The sequence below is a fragment of the Trachurus japonicus genome, chromosome 22, assembly GCF_045865225.1.
Source record: "Trachurus japonicus isolate A0001 chromosome 22, Traja_1.0".
In the NCBI taxonomy this organism is placed as follows: Eukaryota; Metazoa; Chordata; class Actinopteri; order Carangiformes; family Carangidae; genus Trachurus; species Trachurus japonicus.
Genome location: NC_140928.1, coordinates 12614786 through 12642659, shown reverse-complemented (window position 1 = coordinate 12642659; position 27874 = coordinate 12614786). Strand labels below are relative to the sequence as shown.

At 41.6% G+C, this 27874-nt stretch overlaps 2 protein-coding genes across 3 annotated transcripts in view; one reads left to right on the top strand and one right to left on the bottom strand.

The window, feature by feature from the left end:
- Positions 1–1250: 1250 nt before the first annotated feature.
- Positions 1251–4703, top strand: LOC146963643 (gap junction delta-2 protein). Of its 2 annotated transcripts, XM_085767248.1 has the most exons (3): positions 1251–1835; positions 2480–2508; positions 2562–4703. In XM_085767248.1, the coding sequence occupies exons 1-3, from the start codon at positions 1765–1767 to the stop codon at positions 3440–3442; spliced, it is 981 nt and encodes a 326-aa protein (XP_085623374.1). In that variant the 5' UTR covers positions 1251–1764; the 3' UTR covers positions 3443–4703. The 2 variants fall into 2 exon arrangements, with proteins under 2 accessions (XP_085623374.1, XP_085623373.1); XM_085767247.1 differs by lacking the exon at positions 2480–2508 and having other exon boundaries at positions 1272–1835; positions 2599–4703.
- Positions 4704–5396: 693 nt separating this feature from the next.
- Positions 5397–27874, bottom strand: part of stxbp6 (syntaxin binding protein 6 (amisyn)) — a 151056-nt gene continuing 128578 nt past the window's right edge. Inside the window, exon 6 of the mRNA XM_085767252.1 lies at positions 5397–5521. Coding sequence (XP_085623378.1) covers positions 5510–5521 — 12 coding nt within the window. The 3' untranslated portion in view covers positions 5397–5509. The remainder of the gene's footprint in view (positions 5522–27874) is intronic.

Genomic DNA, 27874 nt, shown 5'->3' with positions numbered 1-27874 from the left:
TCCTCTCGTCACGTGATGGATAAGTAAAGGTTATTAAAGATTTGAATTAGAAAAGATTACAGTGAGCGGAGAGGATAAGCCACCTCATGAGAAATTAACCTCACAAAGTTTCACTGACTGAAAACAGCACTGTCACGTGATCGGTAATCCCCCGTTTCCCAGGTTAGACACAAAGCTCACACTGCCTACCTGCAAACCCACTGAATACACTGGGCTAAAAATACTTCATTTGAGGGGGACGCAAATTACTATTCATAATAAAGTAACGATTTTCACTATAATGTATCCTTTTACTCTAGTGGGCTGTATTTGTATTTGGAGGAGCAAAAATAGACCATGTTAGTTTAGATGTGGATTCATAATGAAACTATACATTCTAGTTCAAAAGGACAATTGTATAAATAGCTGTGACTTCAAATAGTGCCACTCCACACACCAGTCTAATATTAGTGTACACACACTGTGCAACACTATAAGTTGATCAAACCACAGAGCAATATGTAGGGCGGGGTCACATATTTTGTTTCTATTTTTAAACCTCCACACAGACAAAGAGAGAGAGAGAGAGAGAGAGAGAGAGAGAGAGAGAGAGAGAGAGAGAGAGAGAGAGAGAGAGAGAGAGAGAGACAGGCAGACAGAGAGACAGGAAGGCAGGCAAGCAGGCTGCCTTGTAAAGCGATTAGCAACTCGGATGGTAGTTTCACTCTGTCACTGCATCCAGAGCATCATCTTTGCCCGAGGTGGAAACAACAGCTCTACCAGCCGGGCCAGCAGCCTGCGACATGGTGAGGGGTATACCTCTGGGCATGCCAGGCTATCCGCTCCAAGAAAGGGAGATTAAATCCTTTTATAAAGCCGTATAGTCCATATGGCTTTGGTTCTAGTGGCACAGAACAATTGGTTTGATTAAAAAAATAAAATAGAATCTTTCACATGCGGAATAAAATACACGCCTTTGTATATGTCTGAATAACACTGATAACTTAAAAACACGGAGAAATCACCTTGACCCCGAGGCCCAGGACATGGTGCATCCGAAAGCCCCTCTCCCTCGGAGAATGCATATTGTTCTGTGGTGCACATGAGGTTGTGAAGCTCAGCGAGTTCACTGTGTAGTCAGCGTTACAGAGGCTGATTCTCACGTGGAGCCACCCATGTCAAAATGTATCAAGTGAAGCTAGTGTAGGCTACAACACTGGACACAACTGTCCACAAGAGTGTCCACTGAATGGCGCACGCTGTATACAAAACTGAAATATTGAAAACCATGAAGCCCTGGTACTCCTGGCTGCGCTCCACCGACCTGTCTGCGCGTATGTGACGCATGGGAGGGGGCAGACTACTTAAAGGCGGATTAACGCTGGCAAGACATTAAATCCAACCTCCCTCCATCCAGACGCAGCGCGCAGCCCATCAACCTGATCTGAAGATCGAAAATAGGAGGGCTTATAGTAATCAGCCCTTCAGACTCCCATGACAAGGAAAAGTGTGGAAACGTCGTGGGAGCGCTCGGCACACACAGCAGGACGTTCGCTGGCGTTGCGCGCTCAGCACATAACCCAGCAGATAGCGCGCAGAGAGACAGAGAGAAGCGGGGACGGCAGCAGCATCCCGTGACGGATGCATTTTTTAGCTCAAATCGGAAGCTTTGGGGACTGACACCAACCAGAGGAAGAGAGAAGAGGGACGGGAAATAACGCGCTTTTTTTTGGAGGGATTTGAACAGAGTACTGTTGTGCCCTCGTCTTCTCCGGATGATCAGAAATGGGGGAATGGACTATACTAGAGAGGCTCCTGGAGGCTGCTGTCCAGCAGCACTCTACTATGATAGGAAGGTAAGATGATCAACAAAAACCAACAACAACAGAAGAATCGCAGCAGCCTCCAGGATCGTCTTTAGCATGGTCCCCAGTCCCCCGTTTCTGTCTTGTGCCTCAAGGATCTTCCGTAGCATGGTGCCCAGTCCTCCGTGTCTGTGTTGTGGATTTTTCTGTCTTGTTTCACAGATTTCCTTCTTTTTGTCCTGCTCCTCTGCCAAAACGAGACGGCTGAGTATAAAAAAAATCAGTTGGCAGCTGTCTTTACAGAACCTGGGATGGTGCTGCAAAGTCAAAACAACCTAAACTAAACCAAAAAAGAGAAATCATGTGTCATTCCACGTAGTCTATCCATCCATCCACTTATCCATTTGATGTGTGTTGGTGAGTTTGAGTGGTGGTTGTGCACTCTGGGGTGGCGGAACGAGATTGGGCGGTGAGAGTCGGCGTTATCACCTCTTTCCATTAACGATGCTCACACAGGTAGAAATCAAAGCAACGCCGATTGCTTCCGTGCCATGTCAGCCATTAAATCTGCAAACACATACAACACAGACAGCACATAATAAGCTGCACATAGCATCCTCATCCTTGTTCTCTAGAGCGTCCTGTTTCAGCACTGGACAGCTCCCTAAAAAAAAAAAAAAACACTACACTACCAGAAATTGGACAGAGCGCTTCAGCCACCGAGGCAGCGCACAACCCAACCACCCTTGGTGTCAGTTAACACATATATTTACACTTATTTTCACATATGTTTGTTTGTGTCCTTGCTTTTTAGGATCCTACTAACAGTGGTGGTCATCTTCCGGATTCTAATCGTAGCAATAGTTGGAGAGACTGTCTATGATGACGAGCAAACCATGTTTGTTTGTAACACCTTACAACCGGGCTGCAACCAGGCATGCTACGACAAGGCATTTCCCATTTCACACATTAGATATTGGGTTTTTCAGATCATCATGGTGTGCACCCCGAGTCTTTGTTTTATCACATACTCGGTGCATCAGTCGGCCAAGCAGAAGGAGCGGCGCTACTCGACAGTCTATCTGACACTAGACAAGGATCAAGATTCACTGAAGCGAGACGAGAGCAAAAAGATAAAGAACACCATTGTTAATGGAGTACTGCAAAACACTGAGAACTCCACCAAAGAAGCCGAGCCAGACTGTTTAGAAGTCAAAGAGATCCCTAATTCGGCCATGAGAACTACAAAGTCCAAAATGAGGCGGCAGGAGGGCATCTCCAGGTTTTACATCATCCAGGTGGTTTTCAGAAACGCGCTGGAGATTGGCTTTTTGGTGGGTCAGTATTTCTTGTATGGATTCAACGTCCCGTCCGTGTACGAATGTGATCGCTACCCCTGCATAAAAGATGTCGAGTGCTACGTCTCCAGACCCACGGAGAAGACAGTGTTCCTGGTGTTCATGTTCGCGGTCAGCGGGTTCTGCGTGGTGCTGAACCTGGCTGAACTCAATCACTTGGGCTGGAGGAAAATCAAAACGGCCGTGCGGGGTGTGCAGGCTCGGCGGAAGTCCATTTATGAGATCAGAAATAAGGACTTGCCGAGGATGAGTGTGCCAAATTTTGGCCGCACTCAGTCCAGTGACTCTGCTTATGTGTAACACACAAGGATGATGATGATGATGAGGAGGAGGGTGTGAAAACATGTATAAAACAAAAGAAAATAATAATTTAAAAAAAGAACCATGATGGACATGATGGACAGCTCCGCACGCCTAAATTCGTGTCATGACTTCAAGAAGTGGGCAGATTTTTTTTTTTTTTTTTTTTTTTGATTTGTTGGTCTTTTAAGGACTTCATGGCAAACGTGGATTACACGTTTGTTGACTTATTTATTATTGCACTGATGCAACTTTTTAGTAACGTTTATACTCTGTAAGATGCTAAATGGAGACCATGTTAACGTGTTCACATATTTACTCTTTGTGTGGGCTGTTCTGCTGTACTTGAAGAGAGTAAATGCAAAAATTGCACTAAGAGGTGAACACTTGAGAGCCTGACCTTATATCCAAAACGTGCTACTGACCTGACGGTGTTTGTAAGACATTTACTTTCCACCTGTTTTTGGCACCAACCTAATTAAATGGCACCATACACAGTGGTTAAACGGACAAAATCTACCATCCCGATTTATATACGCATAGATATATAAATCCTTACTGACTATGGTTCAAACCTATTTGAAATACATCAGCGTAATTCATGTTTTTTTTTGTTGTTGTTGCCTGTGTTGCACCACTGACCTTAACATATGTAACCATTCCATTGCTTTATAGCTGACTTGCAAAACAGTATCTGGTGAATTTGCTGCAAACGCTAACGTCTGTGACTTCCTTAATTTATAACACACCAAAGCGCCCACTGCTTTTATTTGTGAAGTGTTTTCTTGCTTTTGTGTAATCAAGTGCCATACTTGTATATAAACATAATATATATGTATACATATAAATATATAGATATATAATAATCATCATGAAAGCTGATTCCCTGCTTGGATTATGCTAAATGCCGCCCAATTTTTTTTATTTGCTTTAAATGTATTTGTTGTGATTTAAATGAAAAGAATAACAATAATAAGAAGAAGATATACAGTTTTCTCTGTTTCATTTTGCAAATGACTGGAAAAATAAATGAAGTGCTAGTCTTTTTTTATAAACAAGAGGGAACTGACCCCAATCAAAGCTGATCAAAACTGGAAAATAGCACAAATTGACATTTTTATCAAAGAATGGGCAATAGAAATCTGCTCTGGTGCTACAGTTTTTCATAGAATGGTTTTAAATGTAACCGAAACAGACCAGAAAAAAAAAAACATCATTTTTTTCTGTGGAAAATAAAAGTGGGATTCGTGTACACCAGAAATGTGTGAGGTGCAGTACTTTGTGTCTGCTACTCCAGCTTGTGTTGACTGACCTACCACATACAGAAATATATATAGATACAGAGGAAGTTTTGCCTTGGTGCAGTGAAGACATTAGCCACACCCACTCCGTATTTATAAAAAAAAAACCTACTGCAGGACACACCTTGTACAAGATCTCATCACCCTGCAATGTGTTGCAATACTGCCACTGCTTCCATGAGACACATCAATACTTATGCTCCATAACACAGTGGCCTGGGGGAACTTTTACTCTATATGGCATGCATCAAATCAGACACTGCCTCCAGCCCTTACAGTGAGCTATTCAGCCGCAGGAACTCACTATGGACTTAGTTTGTGACTTTCCTTGTACTCTGCAGGAATGACAAAAAAAAGCCGATCATGGGCTTGAATACTGAGGGGGCTGCCCTTTCTTGTGCCCTGCTCATCCCTTCTCCATGCATTTGAGAAAAGCATGAAAGAATGCAGCTGAATTGAGGGTAAGGTTGTGTATTCCTCCTGAAGGTCAGACTGAAAACAAAAGATGGGTAGAGAGAAAAAAGAGAAGGTGCACAATGATATGCCCCCACAAGAAAGAGAGAGGGGGAGGGAGGAGCAGGGAAGAAATAAAGACACAGGGAGATAAAAATGAGATATTTGAAGCTGACCGTTGCAGGTGATCAGGGGAAGGGTTGGCCTCTTCATGATTCCCCTGCCCGGATGACTCTGCAAAGCCAGGAGGAATCGAAGAGCAGCGGCACCAGCATCATCCATCTCCAACTCAGCGGGGACCCAAGATTTCTTCCTAAGTCATGAACTTGAAAAAAAGAAAAACAGAAGAAAAAAGAAGCGTTTGTCAACTTCACTCTGATGCAATGCAGTGAATGCCTTTATGCATCTTTGTCTCCCTCTCTTTTTCCTTTTGCTCATCCATATCTTTTTCAGGGATTCAATTCATCCAATAAAAACACATCTAGCTGTATCACAGAAATGAAGGAAATTAATAAATAAGGATTTTTAATAAGACAAACAAAATATATATACATATAACAGACTTTCAAGTGTCAACTGTACTTTTACAATCCAGTATTGAAATGCAACTGTCATCATTTTTGATGCTTTGGTAGTTTTATTTCAACCTGGTTTCAAACTGCAGCATAAAGGCAAAATTATTGGGGTATGTCCCAATGCAATTATGCATGCTGTCACGCATTTACATCATGTGAGTGTTGCAGGGCTCAGCAGAGATTACACTGTACCTGTGTGTCTGCACTTTTTGCTGTCATGACAGTCAGGTTACATGCCGCATACAGAGCATTCAGCCGGCAGCATGAAAAATACACACAGCAATTCATTAGGTTTAAGATTTACACATTTAACACTATGCAAATGTACTGTTTATAGTGATTAAGTAATCTCAAGGACCCGTGCATTCATCAACTGGCCTCCTGACAACTGCAGCAGAACACACCAAGGCTGCACGCGAGCTATTTTAAGACTACAAGGCAAACCACTGCAGAAACACCTCCAATTTAAAGCAATTCAAGGTGCTCAGGGTGAAGGCAGGGGTTTTTAGTGCCATAATCCACCCCCCCCTTAATGCAAGTCATCAACAAAGAGATACTGAAGGAGAGGTCTTCTCCTTGGGCATGCGCCGTGGGAGAGGAAGACACTCAGCTCATAAACAAGTGGCTTTTTTCATGAGCAGTGTGGGCTGTTCGCCGTAATGCGTTACATGTGTGTTAATGCTTAATGTCAGGTATTTTATTTTATATGAATTAAATTTGAAAATTGATTATATGTGATCATATTTATTATTTCTGAAGGTGAAAAGGTTTGACGAGTAAAGTAATATAAAAACACAATATTCTTGGCTCAGCAGACAGGCTGCAAATACTTGAATATTCAAAAGTACATTTATTTTGTGGAACACACTGTTTTATTGTTCCATATTTACAGAACCTAAAGACCCTGAAACAACCTACTGAAGACTCTGAGAAACATGCAGAATAAAATGCTCATAAATAAAGCCTAGAAGTAGCTATGATCAACTATTAATGAGTAGACATTTTAATATTTCTTTTTTAAGTTTGGTTGTTGTGGTAAACATAGCAAACATTTAAAACAAGAGGCCTCATCATTATGTAACAAAGCCATTAAAGGAGTCTGATGGGTTCAAACATGATTGACAATGTAGGATTGTCTGTGGCTGATGGAAACTGCATAAAGTCTATTGTATTTTCAAAGTAAAATAAAAATAAAAATCACAATCTAAAACTTCTGCTCCAAAGTAAGAGTAGCTACTCCATAGAAATTCAGTGGAGTCAAAAATACAATATCTGTTACTGTCCACTCCTGCCAAAAACTCAACCCGATACAAGTCCATCTCTGCTTTTCACTGCTTTATAGATTATTAAGGTGACCCGTATCTTCTAGGGTAATTTATCGAAAGTCAGAGTCTGACTGCTGCAGGTGCAAAGTGGCTGATGAGGCTAAAACTGCAGCATTAAAACAGTGAGGATTTGATTTACACCACCATGTATGGTTTGATATATCTGCAGGAGGCTTGAGTCTAGTTTAAGGTTTGGCGGGCAGATCCACTTGTTTCTTGGTTGTTTCCCCAAGAGAGGAACAAAAGAAGTGACTATGTGTAGTTGTTTGGAATTGCACATACATATGATGCCCAGACCAGAGTGTGTTTTTATTCAAGGGACAAGGCCAGACTGCTACAAGTGACTGATGGTGCTGGGGCACTGACATCTTTATTAACAATCATGGCAGCCACCTTACATCATGCTGACAGCTCCCATGGAATAAGGTGTTAGACGAGGACAAGTGACTCCAAAAACGAATTCCAAAATAAAAACAAAATCAACCATAAAATACCTCAAACAGTTCAAATACAGTGTCTCTTTATCTATGCATTTTAGGTGGGACATGATTATCATGTCTACCTTTTATCATCATTCACCACTTACAGTATATGTTTAATTTAAAAATATAAACCTGACTAGAAACAGAAAAGTTATGTATAAAGATATGTAAAAATACTGATGAGGGGTGGAAATTCCCACAGTACACACCTGTTTTCTTGCAGCGCACTGTGTGGCCTTAGAAAATATTACACACTTAATTATAACATTAACCTGAGAGTGAATCCTGTGATCCCTGTGCCCCAAAACAGGCACCTCCTCTTAATTTCTCCTCTTTCACCAATCTAAAAAGAGAAGGCTGGCTCGGGGGAGCACTGCTTTAAATCGGCCTTTTGAACAGATTACTGCATGAAAGAAGAGCGCAAACAGAAGAAAAACAGTGAATGCGGGTCTTTTTGATCCACTCAGCCAGAAGCAATGAAATTAGCCTGGTTACCGCAGCACATATGCACGGCATAGCATGGCATAGGCAGATATGGCAGACATTGAAACAAAACACACTTGATGTTTGCACCCATGCGAGGGAGGAAGCAGTAACGCATTTTCACAGTGTGAACAAGTTCCTAACTTTCTGTCTGCCAGGGGAGCAAAAGCATCCACTCTGCTCTGCCTGTAAAGTAGCTTTCTCTGTCTCCAGCAACAATGGTTTCACCCCCACCACCCTGCTGTATGGCTGCTCAAAGAAGCACAGCACCAGACTTCCCCTCTATGATCTGTGCTCTCGCTGTTTCGTTTTTAAACTTCCTCACTTTAATGAAATCTTCACAATACAAGGACAAAAGGACAGAGAACATTAGACAGAGTCTGCACAGAGGGATTTGGCTGGCTGGTTTGGTTGGTTGGTGGTGGGGCCATATTGGCCCATACAAAAGGATTTGGTAGAGAATAAGCGCTGCTGGCACTGACAAAATATACCTGACAGACCTGACAGCAGATTAATTTCCCATCCATTTTTTAATGTGACCCCGGGATTAAGAACATTAGCGGATTATACACAGATTTGTCAACCAGAGGTTCATAGTGGGACAGCCAGCACCTGTGTGAGGACATAATGCACCCAAATCCAGAAACGGGTGTAGTCCTCTTTTGAGCCAGGTAGGTCAGGTTAAGATCGAGTTAGATGGGATGGAGCTATTAAAACTTTGAGAAAGACACCAGATAATTATCTTCTCTGTTTCTATTCTACTAATTCTTTTCTTTGAATTCTACATTTTCCTTTTGTCCAGAGGATGCAGCATTTATAAGCCGCAACCTATAGGATACTACAGCCTTTTTGCCATATTGCACCAACTGTCAAAGTGTTAAGTAGTTTGTCATTAATGCAAAGCAGACAGCGCCAGGACAGACTGCAGCAAAAACAAACCCTAAACAATTTCCTGCTTGTGACGTCTTTAATTTCCCTCCAGGTGACAGCTCATTCTGACACCCCCTTTGCTTGTTCTAACTTTTCTACACCCACTTGCCTGCCCTGCATCGCCTAATAGCTTGTACTACACACAGCCCATCGACCCTGATAAATGTTTAGGTTCTGCACCATTACACAGCCAATAAAAATCAGTGGCTGGCAAGTCTTAATCGGACACAGTGGCGTTCACCAGCCAATTGGACTTGTACTGATATCAGAGGCAGAGAATAGCAGAGTGCTTGGGAAGATGGAATAGACAGAGGCAGAGGTATGGAGATATTAATTTACAACAACCCACACTGAAATGTAATCACACACAGAGAAGAATATGAATCACTGCTGTGTATTACAGAGGCATAGAGGGATAGAAGATAATACCCGTCTTGTGAGATTCACAGACCACCGTTTAACTTGAGGAGGAAGCTGCTGCTGGGAAAAAAAGAAAAGAAAAACAGTAATGACATGCAAACAAAGAGAAACAGAAGCAAAGAAATCACGATTTTGATGGTGAATTCAGATGTTCATAAATCCCTGTGGTGGTGGGATATTGCACATTGTGGGCTGATCCCACTCACTCTGCCTCTGCCGCCGCTTGGTTTTGTGATCATCTATTCGACCTCACTGTGGTTTACCTTTGGACTCTGCATGAACCACACACATTGTTGTCGGATTTTTTCTCATCTGATTTTTCTTTATTACCCCCTCCTCCCCCCCTTCCATGAATCTACCTCCCTCTTTCCCGCTCCCTTCTTCAGTCCTGACAGTTTCACTACCTCTCTCATCTCTTTTTCTCTCTCTCTCTCCTTCCTTTGTGTGATTCTTATTTCTCTCTCCTTAACCTCTCCCTCTCCTTTGCCAACCCCCCCCCCCCCCACACACACACACACACACACACACACACTAATGTGATGCAAGTTTGCCGTGAATCACATGGTTGTCAATTTACTCAGCTCCAAAGAAAGGTATGAGATCACACTTTACATTGCTGCTTCCAGCCTTTTATTGGTGCAGCACTAAACCAAAGCTTAGAAATAGTGTGCGTGGTGGATTCCAGCTAAATCTGGCAAATGCAATCAAGCACAACCAAAAAATTCTGGAAAGTGTAAGCAAGGTTAATAAAAGTGAATCCTGCAACATGGACTGATAAACTGTAATGTCTCTTCTACTGAATACTGGCAAAATGGTAACAGCTGTATTTATATATTTAACCTGGGGAAGTATTCTACAGTAACGTTGAGATGTTAAGTTAGTGATTGGACGCTGTGGTGTATTACTATATATTTTACATGGGTACTGAATACTGGGCACTTGTCTTTGAACCTAGCCATTGTTTTGATCCCATGCACCAATAAAGTTTTGTGACTATCTATCACAGTTGTGGCATGACTCACTGCATCAACAAAATCTGCCCATACACCTTCCATCGTACCAAAAACCACCTCTGTGGTCATATAATTTTGCCGTGATGACACAAGTAAGATAAAGCAATACGAGCCTCGCTGTCAAAGTATAGTTACCACTCCTCTTATCTCTTCACCAATATTGTCAGCGAGCCTGAAGAGAACTGTTCGCTACTGAACTACACTCTTCTCCAACCTTATAAAACTGTTAGCCTCTAAAACTGCCAGCAAACCTCTGTCTTTGTTTCACAAATCTGTACAAGATTGTTGTACTGGATTTCACCTCCGTCTTTGTTCTTGCAGTCTGCATTGTCATGTTCTGTGGTGCTTCTTGGAATCACATCTCCTGCAAGAGGATTTTAAATGCTATCAAAAAAACTATCTTGTAGAAATAAAAGGTGTTTGAGAGCACTCAGACGGTTCCTGTAACATCCAAGAAAAAATGTGTTCCCTCTTGTTTAGCTCATAAATGTATCATTGGTTTAACACAGCGCCGTGCAGTGCATCAGACTTTTCTTTTGGATTCCAAACACGGGAATGACACATCCCACTGATCTCAGAACAGACAGAACATGGGGATATAACTCCAAAGCATCCCATCCCATGTGGGGTCTGTTTGTTTAAATTTATTAAAGTCCTTTCATCTTATACTCCCGGTGCGGGTGAGCTCTTGAGACAGCTGAGAGATGACTCAGAAGTTTATACCCGTCACATATTCATCATCAAAACTCACAGAGATACCAGCATCCTATATCTGTCTGTTAGCCTTAAAACTTCATATTGAAACCTCTGATCTTTGTGCGTCTTGGTGATATGATGCAGATGGTGGTGTAGCTGCCTGTCAGCTATGAACCACAAATACTCCCAGTAGTGTGTCAGAATGCAGAATTTGCCCAAGATAACCTATGATAACACACACACACACACACAAACACACACCAACCCACTTGCAAGCACTCTACCCACATTTCCCATAAGCCTTCAGCACACATGCTGAGCTGCTCCTCTCTGAGTGTTTCAAATGAAAACAGAGCTGCTGGGAGATTTGTGTAGAAACGTATGCTGCTGTTGGTGTCGCTGAGGCGTTAATTAGACTGAGAAATCTTGTCTTAGACCCTCCTTCCAAGCCGTCCAGTTACACACACAGACACACAAAACACCTCCCCCCACGCAGCAGAAATCCAACTGTGTGTGCCAGAAGATGTCTTAGCTGTAAGCCACTTGAAATGTGCGCATGAAATTCCAGTCGATCAGGAAAGATCAATCGTAAACCTGACTGCCATGATTTTCTCTGATGAAGCTGGTGTAAATTTGTGAGTTGGATCGCAGCTGCCGGGCTTTGGCGTGCAGCAAGTGTTGATTGTGCTAATGATTCTCTGCTTTCTCATGCCAACTTGTCTTTACAGCCAAAAGGTAACACTGCTATGATTTTTATATCATAATTAATAAGCTGGATTTGGTTGCTGTGAGAACTAAATAGTGGAGATGACATTCAAATCAAAAAGTAGACGCCTTTAAATGACCAATCATCATTTAACATAGCAAATGACAACAAAACCAGACCAGTTAGACCAATTGTGAAGATAGTTGCTTGTCAAGAATCATTAGAGGGGCGGTAGAAGCAATGGGGACCTGCACAGAGAGGGCAAGAGAAGGTACAGTAGCTTCAGGGTGCTGATGCAGTGGAATCCTTAAAGAAATGGCTTAATGGTATTCTGGGGTCAATACACCAGCAGCAAATAGATGGGCTCTATACCTGCTGAAGACCAGTTTCTCCTGACTTCAGCCCACTTATGTTTTCACACTGTCTGCTCATGTAATTCTCCCTTCAGCTTCTTCTATTTTCTGCCAATGATGCGAGATAAGTCCTCGTCTGTCACAGCTCCGACTGCAGTTGAAATGACACGTTATTGACAGCAACATCACAACCTACCATTGCTGTATATCACTTTTTGAAAGCAATATATTTCATGTTGGGCAGGATAGACAATGAGGAAGAAAAACACCATGCTGATGTCTGGGTTTTTTTTTTGCAATTCCACTTTATGTGATTTAAGTCTCTGAATACACAGTGTAGTATGTATATATGTGTTGGTAACATTTTAATAAGGTGCATTCTGCCCACACAACCGCCTCTAACTGGATGTTGCTGGTTTACTGCATGAACAGTTACTATAAGCTCCTTTAGACATTTATAGATGATGACCAAATGCACCCATCTGAGAGGCTTTTGGCAACTGGTTTATATTTAATTCAATCACATTTTAATAATGTATTGTATGACATCATGATCCAATAAACATTAGCTAATCTCATGACCTAATGCCACCTTCATTTATCATTTATTAGCGTTAATGTTGATTCTGTGTCTGGTATTTGTAAACTCAGTTGCCGGGTTATTAACTAAAACTAATGCAGTTTAATAGAACTCTGCAGGACTGCATGAAGGTTATGATGCTCAGCTTTTATTGGAGCTGTCATACAGAGGTGTTGATTCAAGTGTGTGATCATTTTGGAGGCTGCAGTTTGAAGTGCTCCTGAACGGTGCTGTGTCACACTGACAGGTGTTTCTATTATCCATTTATATCAACGACGGTTAGGCTAAATAATAAAAGACACATCTCGCTGTATAATGCAATACTCTTCAACAGCACCACACATTACAACCTCCCAAATAATGGTATACTGTAGTTGAATCAGCAGCTCTCGAAAACAGTTTCAACAAAAGCTGCGTATTATGAACCTCACGTAGGGAAGATTTATTGCCACAATGTTGTATTGCCATTACACTGCATTCCTCTTAGCTGCGTGCACCTAATGAACTCTCATTGGATCATGACAAGAAATGCATTAGTCATGCATTTGCATACATTAAATACCAGTGGAATTATTTATGTTTGTACTCCATTTTTCTGCATGGCAGCACAACCATTTTAAATATTTCTTTTATTTAACATTTACTTTGAGACAACCAAGCATGTAAGATGACTAAAAAACATTTATAAGTTGAATTGAAGTGTTTTCTATCATTTCATCAGTTTACATTCACTCGCATGTAAAGGGAGCTTGGTGTGGTGCTTCTCCAGTGAGAGCAGCTCTGGCTCACACTGGTCGGGGAGCTCTCCCATGGCCTTAGGAGGCACAACTGGAGACAAGCTGGTCTCCCTCCAAACAGAGATTTGGGTTCACATGACCTGAGCGAGCAGCTGTCCCCCACAGTCCTCCCCTGCAGCACCGCACACTGCGAAATGGGAATGTCTTCTGTGTAAAAAGCTCTGCTCATGTGCAAGCCATGATTTGAACAAAGCAGTGCCCAGAGTTAGTCTCTTGCTGTTACACTACCACACACACACGCACGCACAGTAAAACTGTGTCCAGCCATCATGGCCAGAACACTGTGTACTACTCATATTGACATATAGGACTATAGAATCTCCTCATGAATATTAAGTGCTGGTTTGTAGCTTGCCAAGTCATTACTGAGATTGCGGTGGAAGCTTTTTAAACAGCCAGAAGGCATACAAACCTAAACCATCTGTATTAAATCATATTTTATATAGTAATCTGTTCTGCTTGGGTGAACATTTTTAGCGCAAACATCCCACAAAATTTCTTGAATGAAGCTGAAGTTCCTTTGCTGATTGAAATTCAAATCTCGTAGTCCTATATCTCTGCAACACTGAATATTTGGAACAAATTGAGCAGCAGTCAAAGTTTAATCTAAAAGAGAAAACATTCTGAGTTATTCAAGTTTAACGCTCAGCTTGGGAGTGGTCTCATCTGATTAGATTGATGAGTGGTCTCCCTGGGTACAAAAAAGTAGAAAGGTCGCGCACATCCAATTTAAAAAGGTGCTGGCCTCAAACATAAATGTAGAAGAAAAAAGAAAAGAGGAGACCGCACACTTAAGCTCCCTTTATGTGCTGCTTTATTTAGCACATCCAACAACAAAAAAACAGTAACGTTTCGAGCGTACTGCTCTTCTTCTTGAGTGGTCTCCCTGGCACAGGTAATACGAGTTAAAAGAGAAAGATCCTAATTATTACAATTTACAGGGCGTTAAAGGTTTTAAAACTGTTTAAGTGTGACATTTTTTTTAAATGTGGTGCAATGGGGCAATAAGAGTGCTGCTAAGTGGTCACTCATGACCAATGCTAGTCCTGCCGCTGCTTATGTTTATCCTCCCCTGCCACTCCTTTTCTTCCTTTTACCCCCCACCCCCACCTTTTAACCTCTTGGACATGTACAGGATATTAACCACACCATATATTTGAACTGGCCATTGCTCCATGATTGTCCACAAACACCGAACAAGCACAGCACAGAGTGAATGCAGCCTACAGTACTCACGGGAGGCCGTCCACTGCAGGCGCCTGTAACAACCCCCTAGATATCACAGGAGGCAAAATCATCACCCTCCGCTCCCTCTCCATCCCACTAAACAGCTGATTCATGTGACAATCTAAACTTCAGCTGCCCTCCCGCCCTGTGGCCGCCATAATGCCACACAGGAAAAATGGACGCTGTCTGCATTTGAGAGACAGGAGCCATCAATTGTGCTCTCTGTGCTTATGTACAGTATGTCATCTCAGCTAAAGGCATGTTGCCCGTGTGTGTGTGTGTGTGTGTGTGTGTGTGTGTGTGTGTGTGTGGGAGGGGGGGTTCTGTTGTGTGTAAGGGAGGGGGGGTCTGGAATTGGTTATCAATCAAAGCTGCCTTTCCAACCTCCTCTCTCTCTCTCTCTGTTTGATTGCATGGGCATGAGGGAAGGTTTTAATTATGTTTTCTTTTATTCAAACGATTAATCCTGGAGCACAGTGCACCAGGGTTCCCCCTCGGGAGACGTCACACATCTGGTGAAAACTGTGCTATTATCATCACTCTCTCCCTCTTTGGGTTACTGGAACTCTCTTCTTTTTCACAGACATACACGCAGCTACACACAAAGAGCCTAAATTCAGTCCACTGTATTAATTTAATGTCCATACTATGGTCATTTAGCTTCTCCTTTCTCATGCTCAGCTACAGCTTATGATTTTATTGTTGATCTTCTAAAGTAGAAAACTTTCATGTTTCTCAGACCCAGACATATTCAAATTGCATGAAGGTCCTCACATTTGCAGAAAAAATATTTAGCATTGTTAGTGTTTTTAAATCATTTTAGATATGCAACTAACTAACTAAAATGGTTGTCAACTAATAACAGTCACTAACTAATCATTTCTGCAGTAAACACATTATAATTAGTCAATATTTGCAAAACAAATGTAAATTGATGCCATGTGCCCACCAGAGATTTAGAGCTAGCTGCATATGTTTATGTGGGCGGCTGTTATGTATCTGTCTGAGGTTATTCAAAAGTACATGACGGTTTTTTTCTCAGATCTACAACTTCTTTCACTGGAGTGGAAACCCAGGACAAGACCACATACATACACTTACTTTATAAAAATGCTCAGTCAATCCCCACTTTGCAGTGGCCGCTCACATCACTGAAATAGAGTGTGAAATTTCTGCTCAAACATTCATGAGTGCAGACCTGCATTACATCACTTCTGTACCTTATCATGGGTGCCGTGAATCAGAACAAAGCCAGAGTGAAGGAAATGTAAGAAAGGGGGAATGGGAGACAAATCCTTGAATGGGAGACAGAGACAAAACAAAACAAAAGAATTATAGTCTAGATGGAAACAGGGGTCTACGAGCATGTCTTGATTTTTTTTCCCCACCTGTTTTTTATTAATCTTTAAAGTGTCTATTTTAAGATTCTGACAGGTACCAGGATGAAAAAATGTCCCATGGTGTTTATTTTTAACCCTTTACTGCCCTATCCCAAATTCGAGGCTGAAAAAACTGAAAATTAAATTGGCATAGCTCTTTAAGTAAACAACTCACAGGGACAAATTAACACGTTTTTCTACACAATTTGGGGCCAAGGAATTCAATAGAATAGTTATTTTGAAGTTTTTAACACATCCTGACTTGATTTTGGGGCAAAAATATCAAAAATTAGCTGAAAATTCTAAAATCGTATGTATATTTTCCCCTATACCAAAATCCTTTGCACTGAATGAAAACATTTAGAGATTTTTCTTAATCTTTAAAGTGTCTACTTTAAGACTCTGACAGGTACCAGGGTGAAAAAATGCCCCATGGTGTTTATTTTTAACCCTTTACTACACCTATCCCAAATTCGAGGCTGAAAAAACTGAAAATGAAATTGGCATAGCTCTTTCAGTAAACAACTCACAGGGACAAATTAACACGTTTTTCTACACAATTTGGGGCCAAGGAATTCAATAGAATAGTTATTTTTAAGTTTTTAACACATCCTGACTTGATTTTGGGGCAAAACTATCAAAAATTAGCTGAAAATTCTAAAATCGTATGTATATTTTCCCCTATACCAAAATCCTTTGCACTGAATGAAAACATTTAGAGATTTTTCTTAATCTTTAAAGTGTCTACTTTAAGATTCTGACAGGTACCAGGGTGAAAAAATGCCCCATGGTGTTTATTTTTAACCCTTTACTACACCTATCCCAAATTCGAGGCTGAAAAAACTGAAAATGAAATTGGCATAGCTCTTTCAGTAAACAACTCACAGGGACAAATTAACAAATTTTCTACACAATTTGTGGGCAAGGAATTCAATAGAATCGTTATTTTTACGTTTTTAACACATCCTGACTTGATTTTGGGACAAAAATATCAAAAATTAGCTGAAAATTCTAAAATCGTATGTATATTTTCCCCTATACCAAAATCTTGTGCACTGAATGAAAACATTTTGAGATCTTTCTTAATCTTTAAAGTGTCTTCTTTAAGACTGACAGGTACCAGGATGAAAAGATGTCCCATGGTGTTTATTTTTAACACTTTACTGCCCCTATCCCAAATCAAAACTGAAAACACTGAAAAAGAAATCAGCAAATCTCTTGAAGTAAACAACAGAGAGAGACAAATTAACACATTTTTCTACACAATTTTGAAACTGGGAATTCAACAAATTAGTTATTTTTAAGTTTTTAAACACATCTTGACTTGATTTTGGGACAAAAAAAAAAGAATAATTAGCTGAAAATTCTAAAATCGCATGTATATTTTCCACAATACCAAAATCCTTTACACTGGATGAAAACATTGAGATTTTTCTCAATCTTTAAAGTGTCTACTTTAAGATTTTGGTACAAGGATGAAAAAACGTCCTGTGGGGTTTATTTTTAACCCATTACTACACCTATCCCAAATCAAACCTGAAAAAACTGAAAAAGAAATCACGGTAACATCTTGAAGTTAACAACCCACACAGATGAGTTCTGTTTTAGGACTAGATGAAACTATCCCTAGATTAAGCTTGTCATCCTGAGGTTTGAGTGGTGACGATGTCCCAGGTGTGGCCCCCTCTGCTTTCAACGCTTCTAGGCCACTGGTGTTACTTATGGGTCCAGGAGGTGTCATGCCTCTTTGCCCACAGCCATCGGCTTCCATGCTCTGCTGCTCCTGGGAGGGCTTTGATGGTCTGGCATTGGGCTTGGCCTCGAATCCCAAGGTCCTTAAGTAGCCTGATGGTTGACTTGCCCACGAAGCCTCTGCAGCCGACTTCCACAGGGCAGCTGAGCCATTCCACATCGGCTACCAGTTCTGTGTACTTAGGAAGACCAGAGGACGAGATCTAGTCTGTGGTTTGTTGTGACAATCTCAGATGGGAAGCAGAACCTTTGATTTAGATCTGCGACCAACTTCCAGTCTCGTTCACCTTTTTTTGCAGCCAACCAAAATATGCTTAAGGTTTGCAGGGGATGGACAGAGGGGGCAGGTGGGGTCTTCTCTGTACCACTGGTTTAGGTTAGAGGGGGAAGGAAGGACATCATACGGTCCTCGCAAGATGAAACTGGTGTGAAATGCTTCCGTGCCCAGCAGCTCCCTCCAGGAGAATTTCCTCCTCAACTCAATGTAATGTAATCCCTTATTATTATCTTGACGCCTGCTCTTGTCACCACACCTCCTCAACAACCAGAACACCGCATTGAGCTGGAGCTTCCTTGTGCCAGGATGGTCTGCTCTGTCCAAGGTCAAGGCCTCCCCTCCCCTGTTGCACAAGGCCAACGATGTGCACTGAGATCTGACTTCGGGGTCCATTTCCTTCCAGTTGCAAGAGAAGGAGCTGTTTGGGCTACGCAAGGGTCATGGGATTCCCTAAGTGTCATTCCAACCTTACTTTGGAGCACTTGAACTCCTCTGCGAGACTGGACACAGGAAGATTGAGTATGCCTCTTCGATACAGCCCGATGATCTTGGGAGTCCCACCCACTTTTGGAGAATGAGCTAATCAACCTCTCTAGCTTTTCGACCGCTGAGATTGGGACCTCGTAGATGGTCAGAGGCCACATCAGCCTGGGTAGTAGCCCTTCATCCTACCTGGGAGCATGGTCTTGTTGATACGCTCAAGGCCACTTATGGTTTCCTGCCTAAGCTGGTCCACTTGCTCTGTGTCCTTGAGGGTGGCATCATACCAATTACCAACGTCCAAGACTCTTTACTGGCTTCTCTGGCATTGTTGGTTTAGGCTCTTTGTCAACGTAAAACCTGCGTCTGACAGCTTTCCCTTGACAACTGAAATGCTCCTGGATTTGCTCGACTTTATTTCCATCCGGGCCCACTGGATGTTCTCCTGCAGCTTGTTCAGCAACCGTGTGTCTTGGTTGTGGTGAGTATGGTCATATCATCCATATACGCTCTGATCGGAGGGAGACGAAGACCAGTTTTGAGCTTGAGCCCACCTACTACCCACCGGGAGGCTCGAATGATGACCTCCACTGCCATCGTGAAAGCCAGAGGCGAGATGGTGCATTGCCATTAGCCCTCTTTCCAGACGTTGGCATGCTGTAGTGTACTCGTCTGTTGTAAGCCATATAGCTGCACGTGTTGGAAGTAGGATTTGATGAGGCTGGTGATTACTTCTGAGACGCTGTAAAAGTGAAATTCTGCCCAGAGGAGACTGTGAGGAACAGATTCAAAGGCATTGGCGAGGTCCAAGAACACAACATTGATATCTTTTTCATCCTTTCTGGCGGCTTGGATTTGGTGTCTCATGTTTGTGTGCTCCAAGCAACCTGAGAAGCCTGGGATGCCTGCCTTCTGCACTGAGGTATTGATGTAGTGGTTCCTGTCCAGGTAGACAGTCAGCCTATGAGCCACTATGCTGAAGAAGATTTTGTCGTGGTCATTGAAGAGGCTGATTTGGCGAAACTGGCTGATATCCGCAGAGTCCTTTTCCTTGGGGATTAGGATGCCTCCTGCCCTCCACCACGCAGTTGTGATAGCTTGTTTCTCCCAAACCACCGTCATCAACCTCCAGAGAAAGTGTAGTACCTCTGGTGCGTTCTTATAAAGCCGGTACGGGACTCCATTGGGCCCAGGAGAGGATGCAGCTCTTGCCCAATGTACAATCCTCTCCACTTCCACTTGGGAGGGCTGATGTCCAGCTGATGTTCAGGGGGATGTATTGGTGGCATATCGAGTGGAAGAGTTGTCTTACTAGACCGCTGGCTGTCCGTGTGGTATTTAGGTAAGCTTCGAGATCTTCCATCGCTGTTTTGAGTTTGCCACTTTTGTTCTTTGTGAAAAGACTCTTTACAAACTTGAAGGGGTCCTTGAAGAAGTTTGATCTTCCCTGCTCCTTCGTTTTACACCTCCTTCTCAAGTTCTCAGCTCTCCTCAACGATGACAGTCGGTTATTGATTTCTGCTTGTAGCAGGTTAATTCCCTCCTTCTCCTCCTCTGGACCCTTCATTGTTTTTTCAGCTGCCTCCTCTCCTTGATAAGCCGTTCAATCTCCTCCTGTCTCCTGGACTTCATCAGGGTGGTTGATGTTTTCTTCTTCTTGTCTGTAGTTCCGAAGCGGTCAGCACCATAGTTGTATATCAGGTCTCCCATTCTCTACTCTGGGGGTGTTTTCTTCCTTGAATTCTTCGTAGCCAGGGGTGGGCGGGACCTGTACACGAGCAGTGCCAGGTCCCTCCCACTATTGGGAGCTAACCTATGGCAACCCTGGTTAACCTCAAGAGCTTTGCTACCGTAATTTCTTTTTCAGTGTTTTCAGGTTTGATTTGGGATAGGTGCAGTAAAGTGTTAAAAATAAACCCCATGGGACATTTCTTCATCCTGGTACCTGTCAGAGTCTTAAAGTAGACACTTAAAAGATTAAGAAAAATCTCAAAATGTTTTCATTCAGTGCACAGGATTTTGGTATAGGGGAAAATATACATACGATTTTAGAATTTTCAGCTACTTTTTGTCCCAAAATCAAGTCAAGATGTGTTAAAAACGTAAAAATAACGATTCTATTGAATTCCTTGCCCACAAATTGTGTAGAAAATTTGTTAATTTGTCCCTGTGAGTTGTTTACTGAAAGAGCTATGCCAATTTAATTTTCAGTTTTTTCAGCCTCGAATTTGGGATAGGTGTAGTAAAGGGTTAAAAATAAACACCATGGGGCATTTTTTCACCCTGGTACCTGTCAGAGTCTTAAAGTAGACACTTTAAAGATTAAGAAAAATCTCTAAATGTTTTCATTCAGCGCAAAGGATTTTGGTATAGGGAAAATATACATACGATTTTAGAATTTTCAGCTAATTTTTGATATTTTTGCCCCAAAATCAAGTCAGGATGTGTTAAAAACTTAAAAATAATTATTCTATTGAATTCCTTGGCCCCAAATTGTGTAGAAAAACGTGTTAATTTGTCCCTGTGAGTTGTTTACTGAAAGAGCTATGCCAATTTCATTTTCAGTTTTTTCAGCCTCGAATTTGGGATAGGTGTAGTAAAGGGTTAAAAATAAACACCATGGGGCATTTTTTCACCCTGGTACCTGTCAGAGTCTTAAAGTAGACACTTTAAAGATTAAGAAAAATCTCTAAATGTTTTCATTCAGTGCAAAGGATTTTGGTATAGGGGAAAATATACATACGATTTTAGAATTTTCAGCTAATTTTTGATAGTTTTGCCCCAAAATCAAGTCAGGATGTGTTAAAAACTTCAAAATAACTATTCTATTGAATTCCTTGGCCCCAAATTGTGTAGAAAAACGTGTTAATTTGTCCCTGTGAGTTGTTTACTTAAAGAGCTATGCCAATTTAATTTTCAGTTTTTTCAGCCTCGAATTTGGGATAGGGGCAGTAAAGGGTTAAAAATAAACACCATGGGACATTTTTTCATCCTGGTACCTGTCAGAATCTTAAAATAGACACTTTAAAGATTAATAAAAAACAGGTGGGGAAAAAAAATCAAGACGTGCTCGTAGACCCCTGTTTCCATCTAGACTATTAGAGATGCAGAGAGAGAGGAAGAGAGAGAGAAAGAAGGGGAAGTCGGGGGAGCAGCGTATGAGGCGACATGCGTGTTTCTCTTAGACTGCTGTCTCCTCCAGCTAGCCAGACATGACTTCACCAAAGCTTCCTTGTTTGTATGACCTCACTCATGCAGACAGAGCCTATGCCATCCAGCATTAGCTAGAAGCAGCCAAATACTTTCATGCAAGTCGCTGCTCTCCTCTGCGGGAACCTGCAGCAGTCATACAAGCTGTTTCCAGCCTTTGATAAATCATGCAGTGTTTACTACAACATTGGGTACAAAGAAGAAACTCAACCCCCACCCCCCCAAAAAAAAAATCGTTAGGGATGATCTTGAACTGCATAATTCATCAGAGCTGAGGTGCAACCGTGCTCCGGCATGTAGATGTTTGGCTGAAGATATCTATCTTAGCGCTCTCAGAGCTGAGTCTTGTATTCATTTATCGTATTGTTTGACAGAGTTTTGCAAGCGCCCTGCCAAAAACAGCAAAACTGTTTATCCTAGTTCTCTGAGGTTCCAGTCGTTGGCTTTCACATCAAACTATGGCAAGTGTCAGAACCAGGACATTGTTGTGGAAACTGTGTTTGGTGAAAGCCTGAATAACCATGTAGAAAAGTCACAATACCAGATGTTTGGTTGTTGGCACCAATACCATTGAAACCAATCCATGATTCTCAATACCACACACAAACACAAACACAAACACAAACGCAAACACACACTCTCCATATAGTTCAGAAATGATCCATTTAAAAAGTTAACATCATATTTTGACATAATGGATTTTAATGACTGTAGTCTACTTACATTACGATCCCTGTACATTAGCATGGACAAGATAACATCAGGCTTTTTGGATGGTGTGTGTGGGGCATTGCTATAACAGAGGCCAGCTGGCACAATTCACAAACTAAATAAATAAAATATGGGAACTTGTACTAGAATGTACTACACACAGCCTGGTAGCCTAGTTTTTACATTTCCATGTTAACTATATAAAGTGTTGAGTGTATAGTAGCCTAATTCACCTAATTGTTGGCTGTGTCATCATCAGAATATTTATATAGGACTATTAGAAGCTACTGTAAGCATGTGACTTTTTAAGCCAATCACCTGCCAGTTCCTGTATACAAATTACATGATCTCAATTTTCCTGAAGGCCACAAGACCAAAACATTTGTATGCTGTTTTTTTATTTATTTGTTTATTCATTTTTATTCATTTATTTTTTGCTGGTTGAGATGGAAACAAAATACTGAGGGAATTGAGATTTGTCAACTTTGAGATTTAAATGTGCTGCCTGCATGAACACAAAACTCTACTGCTGATTTCTGGGTCCAGATTTGGACACCTGTCTTTTAGCTGCTTAGATATCTTAGGGGTTTTCTTTTTTTTTTCATTCAAGATGAAAAGTTATTTTGATTATTATCATTTATCTTTATTTATGGAGTACTTTTCTAATTCAAAGTCACAAAGTGCTGTTAAGACCTTAACCTCAAAAGCCCCTTTGCCCCTTCATAGTTTTGTTGGTGACACAGTTTGCATGACCTTGTTTCTTGTCCTCATTCTGGCACATCTTTTGCCATCCTGGCCCCCACCACTCACCCACCTCTGGGTGCCTATATCTGCCAGCCAAGCAAACACTCACTGTCAGTCATTTTTTTTTGTCAAGAGTCCAAGAGCACTCCCCCAGGACTGACATCTCCAATCAGCCAACCAGTTTCCTCTTTCTCCTGCCTGATGTCCCACTGCACTTGTCCCACTTCGGCCTCTCAAGTGACGGGACGCAACGAGAGGGGGGTAAGCAAGCTTGTGATAAAAACTGAAGCTGTTTGGTGATGCTGACCGACAGCTGGTGACGCAGGATGTCCTGATGTCCACGTCCAGAGAGCTGGGCTCAGGATGGACTGAATGATGATAATTATATAATACAAAAACAAACAAACAAACTCAGACAAAAACTTCAGCTTGGCCCCATAAGTGATGATTCATGAATGGCTTCAATCAGCTACTCATGGGAGTCACTTGTGAGTCATTCCACTCCTCACCTCCACTCAGCTAGTGACATACTTTCTATTCATTTCTTTTCTGTTTATTTTGAAGCCTATGGGAAATTAATTTAGAAAAATAGACACGCTATTCTAGGGCACAGGGGCAGCAACCTTTTTGAATATTCTCTACTAGCCTGACTGCAGCACTGCTGGACAAAGAGAATTTAATGTGTATGACTCACAGGCCAAAGGCTATTACAGGTATTAAAGCTGCGACTTTCCTGTTACTCTCTAAAATTTCAGCATGCTCTTTATTTTATTTGTGAAGGATGAGTATGGAATAAAGCATATGGTCGCACCTCTAATGTAATAACCATCCATCCATTAGCTTTACTGCTTATCTGGGCTCGAGCCAACACAGTTGACAGGCTGTCAGTCTGTTGTACTATGAGCGCTTTAGCCATAACCTAACATGCATGTCTTTGGACAGAGGCCGGAGAACCCAGGGGGAACCGACAAAGACACAGGGAGAACATGCAAACTCCAGGCCTGGGGTTCGAACGCAGAGAGATCTTTGTGTAAGGCAGCAGTGCTACCCACTGCACCACCCTCTACTGCAATATCTCTTTGCATTTCTACCAGGAATCTTTACTTAGATTGCACAGCCAGCGTAAATAACCAGCACCTTAAGGTGTCTATTTTTACTCCTGTTAATATCACAGAGGTGAGAGCATGAAACGCGGCATTGAAATGTCACCTCTTTTTTTTTACCCGCCGAATCTGAAATTCACAGCATGTGTACTTGTAGAAATCTACACTTGTGTGTGTGTGTGTGTGTGTGTGTGTGTGTGTGTGTGTGTGTGTGTGTGTGTGTGTGTGTGTGTGTGTGGCTCCTTAGCTCGTTCCAAAGGCTTTTATCACATATTGCATCATTCAGGGCCCAACACATCCTGAGAGTGCGAGTGAGTAGCACGTGTCACGCTTACATGATAGACCTCAAACTGCACCAGCTCAGCTTGTTGTTGTTTATATGAGGAGGCGACTGTGTGGTGCTGCGCAGTGACCAGGCTGCCCCAGTTGCAAGAGAGAAACTAGAGCTACTGGCCTGATTTCTCTCACTCCATTAGCTGACTCAAGTTGAGGAGTCGAAGATCTTCTTCCCTGTTTTGCCACCATAAGATAAGAACAGAGGGAGCACACGCGCACGCTCGCATGGATCCTGACAGCTGTCTAGTACGGCATCATGCCTATCAGCTACCATATTAGGCATCTTAAGTGTTACAGGCCAACCAAAGTGCTGCTATGAAAACACCACAAATTGGGCCTTACCCTGCTTCCATCCTTCGTTATTTCCTTCCTATCACCAATCTGGAGCGTCGCCTCTTTTTCACGTCTCTTTGATTACTTGTTTGCTCATCAGTGCCAGAGCTCAGCTGTGGCCAATGTGCCGTCCTCGTCTCCCGGCCCCCGACTCTGTGTCTGAGAGCTGCCAGAGGCGATTCAGACTGTAAACATACTACACCACACAAACATGCAATAATTCACACTGCACACAAAGACATTCAAATTGTTGTTACGGAAAGTCACGCCTGAAATATTGTGGGCAGACAGTCCTTGTCCAGCTCTGTGTTTTGCACTGAATGAACACAATTCAATACAATCAACTAACACTAAATGCCTACAACCAGTCTACATTCATTACAGGTAGCATTCAAGCCAATCACTCTTTAGACATAGTCTGTCCAACAGTTATTGTGCTCACACCCTGCAGATTAGAATAATAATTTTTACACATCCAGGAAATACAAAGCAACATTTGCATTAATTTGAGTTGACTCTCCTTTTAACTGTGTTTTAATCTTTACCAACTTTGGAAGAACATCTGGCTCATTAACTCCTAAATGTTTGTCGCACTGCTGTTTGGTGGTAAGCAGGTAGTTAGAGCTGTTTAGAGGCCAGCATACCAAAACCATAAGATGAAAATCGATAGAAAGCTCACTTCAGGTGAGGGGAACTGCAGAGCAGGGTGATAATTCACTATATTTCTACGGCCAACCCGTTTTTCTTTTTGCATTAGACACAGTCATTTAATCCTGTTTTATCACAAGAAAATTGTGAAAAGTAACTTGAAATATTGTTAAGTTTCATTATTCTTCAAAAGTGTTGAAGGTGTTATCGCAAAATCTGGTGTGTAATAACGTCTTTTAGCTCAGCCTCGGCCTGACAAGAGCCAGAATGACAGTGACACTTTGCTGCAGGGGTGAATTGCCCATATTGCCTGAAAATCCAGAATGACTAATAGCAGGGTTATTCTAAATGACTTTGCTGAATTACATTGATAACATTAAACCCCTGTTCATTAATGGAGCTGTGTGTGATTGAATGGTTGCCACTTTGGCTGTATTATGTAATGGGCAGTCACTTTATACCCGCAGCAAGTTGCTATGGTTCCCATTTTGTGAAGCGCCCTTTCCACTTAATCTTTGTTTTCTCCTTGCTCAGGTCTGTTTTCTGTTTGTGCACCTGCTGAAGATTAAAGCGTGGTCGACGGTCCAGAGCTCTTTTGAATGCGGCCGGGCCAAGAAGAAAGCAGCCAGTTTCCATTAGCAAACATAAACGTGTGTGCTCAGGACTCTGTGTTCACTGCCTCCTCAGTTTTTCTTCCCTTTTAAACCCCCCAACCTTTCCATTGCTCTCCAGGACTAACACTGAGCAATGCACATATGTAAACTAAAACCTGAATCCTTCCCAGGAACGAATCACTTTGAATCTCAGTTATTTCTTGAAGCACTTTTTCCTCACTTACATTTCATTGGGTTTGTTCTCTTTCCTGACAGTCTGCAGTGTCCTTTTCTGCCCTTACGTCCTAATACAGTCGTTGGTATTCTACACAGCAAGGCTTATATTCGGTGTAATACAGAAATGTCATTCGGCTTCACGCCTCTTTCTCAAACATTACCATACAAATACAGGCAGCAGAACAAAAGGATCCGAATTTATGTTCTGCATAAATTTCAATAACAGGTTGAGTGAGCTTCATGCATCGCAGCCCTGGTAATGATAATAATAAAAGTAATAAAAAGCTGTCCATTACAAACATGGAGGATATGGATTGGGCTAAATTGACCTAATAAATAATTCCCTTTCATTGGTGAGCACATTCAGAGACTGAATTAAATATACATGCTACATCTCTGCATATAGTGTTTTTTTTTTTTTTTTTGTTCAGGCTATGTTTACATTGCAGGTTCAAGAGTTCAGTTCAGGAATCCATAATTGGATGAAACCATAATGTATAATATTTTACAAACACACACAATGCTGCAGTATGTATATTTCTCTAATTATGTATATACGTATGTAAAATTAGATAATAAAAAAAATAGGAATCATGGACTCCTAAATCCTAAACTCCTAAGCTACTTTCCATTTGTTTTATTTAGTATTGTCCTAATAATATAATCTGCTTCTCAAACTGTACTTCCTTGATTGTATCCAACTATATTTATCTTACCAGAGCCTGAAACAGCACACTCAGCACAACAGCAGTCACTGTTTGAACAAAGAGGTGTTTTTGCACTAAGGCAGAATATGAATTTCTCTCCACTCTGTTTCTTTATGTGCACAACCGAATGCAACAACATAGAGGACAGACTATGTGTTTATCCATATTTGTACAATTCAACGCCTCTCATGCATGCCTCTCTACAACACATTGTAGACCTGATTCATTTCGAGTGCTTAGGATAACACTGATTAGTAGTAATAATCTTAAAATTAACTAATATCCCTCATAACTAAATGTAATTGCACAAATAATATGCATGCCATATATAGTTTTGACCGTGCTCGCGCTTATCATTCTACTGAAACCAATGCAGTTGCTTCAGAATTGAGCTTTTGTTCTGTATATTTGGCACTTTTCTGTATATTGTTACCAGTGACTAACAATGTGCAGATCAAGCAAAAAAAAAAAAAAAAATACAATATCCAGCTGTTAAAAAAAGAGCTTGGCTTCTTTTTCCACTGATGTTTCAGATCAGATGGGGATTATTTTTGTCCAAAGTGCTAAATTCCATCATCTCC

What these genes read in the sequence shown, in the direction of transcription:
- LOC146963643 (XM_085767248.1), top strand. Translation starts at nt 1,765, where the DNA reads ATGGGGGAATGGACTATACTAGAGAGGCTCCTGGAGGCTGCTGTCCAG. An exon ending in CACTCTACTATGATAGGAAG is followed by an intron (nt 1,836 to 2,479) that starts GTAAGATGATCA and finishes CTACACTACCAG; the next exon opens with AAATTGGACAGAGCGCTTCA. An exon ending in AGAGCGCTTCAGCCACCGAG is followed by an intron (nt 2,509 to 2,561) that starts GCAGCGCACAAC and finishes ATATTTACACTT; the next exon opens with ATTTTCACATATGTTTGTTT.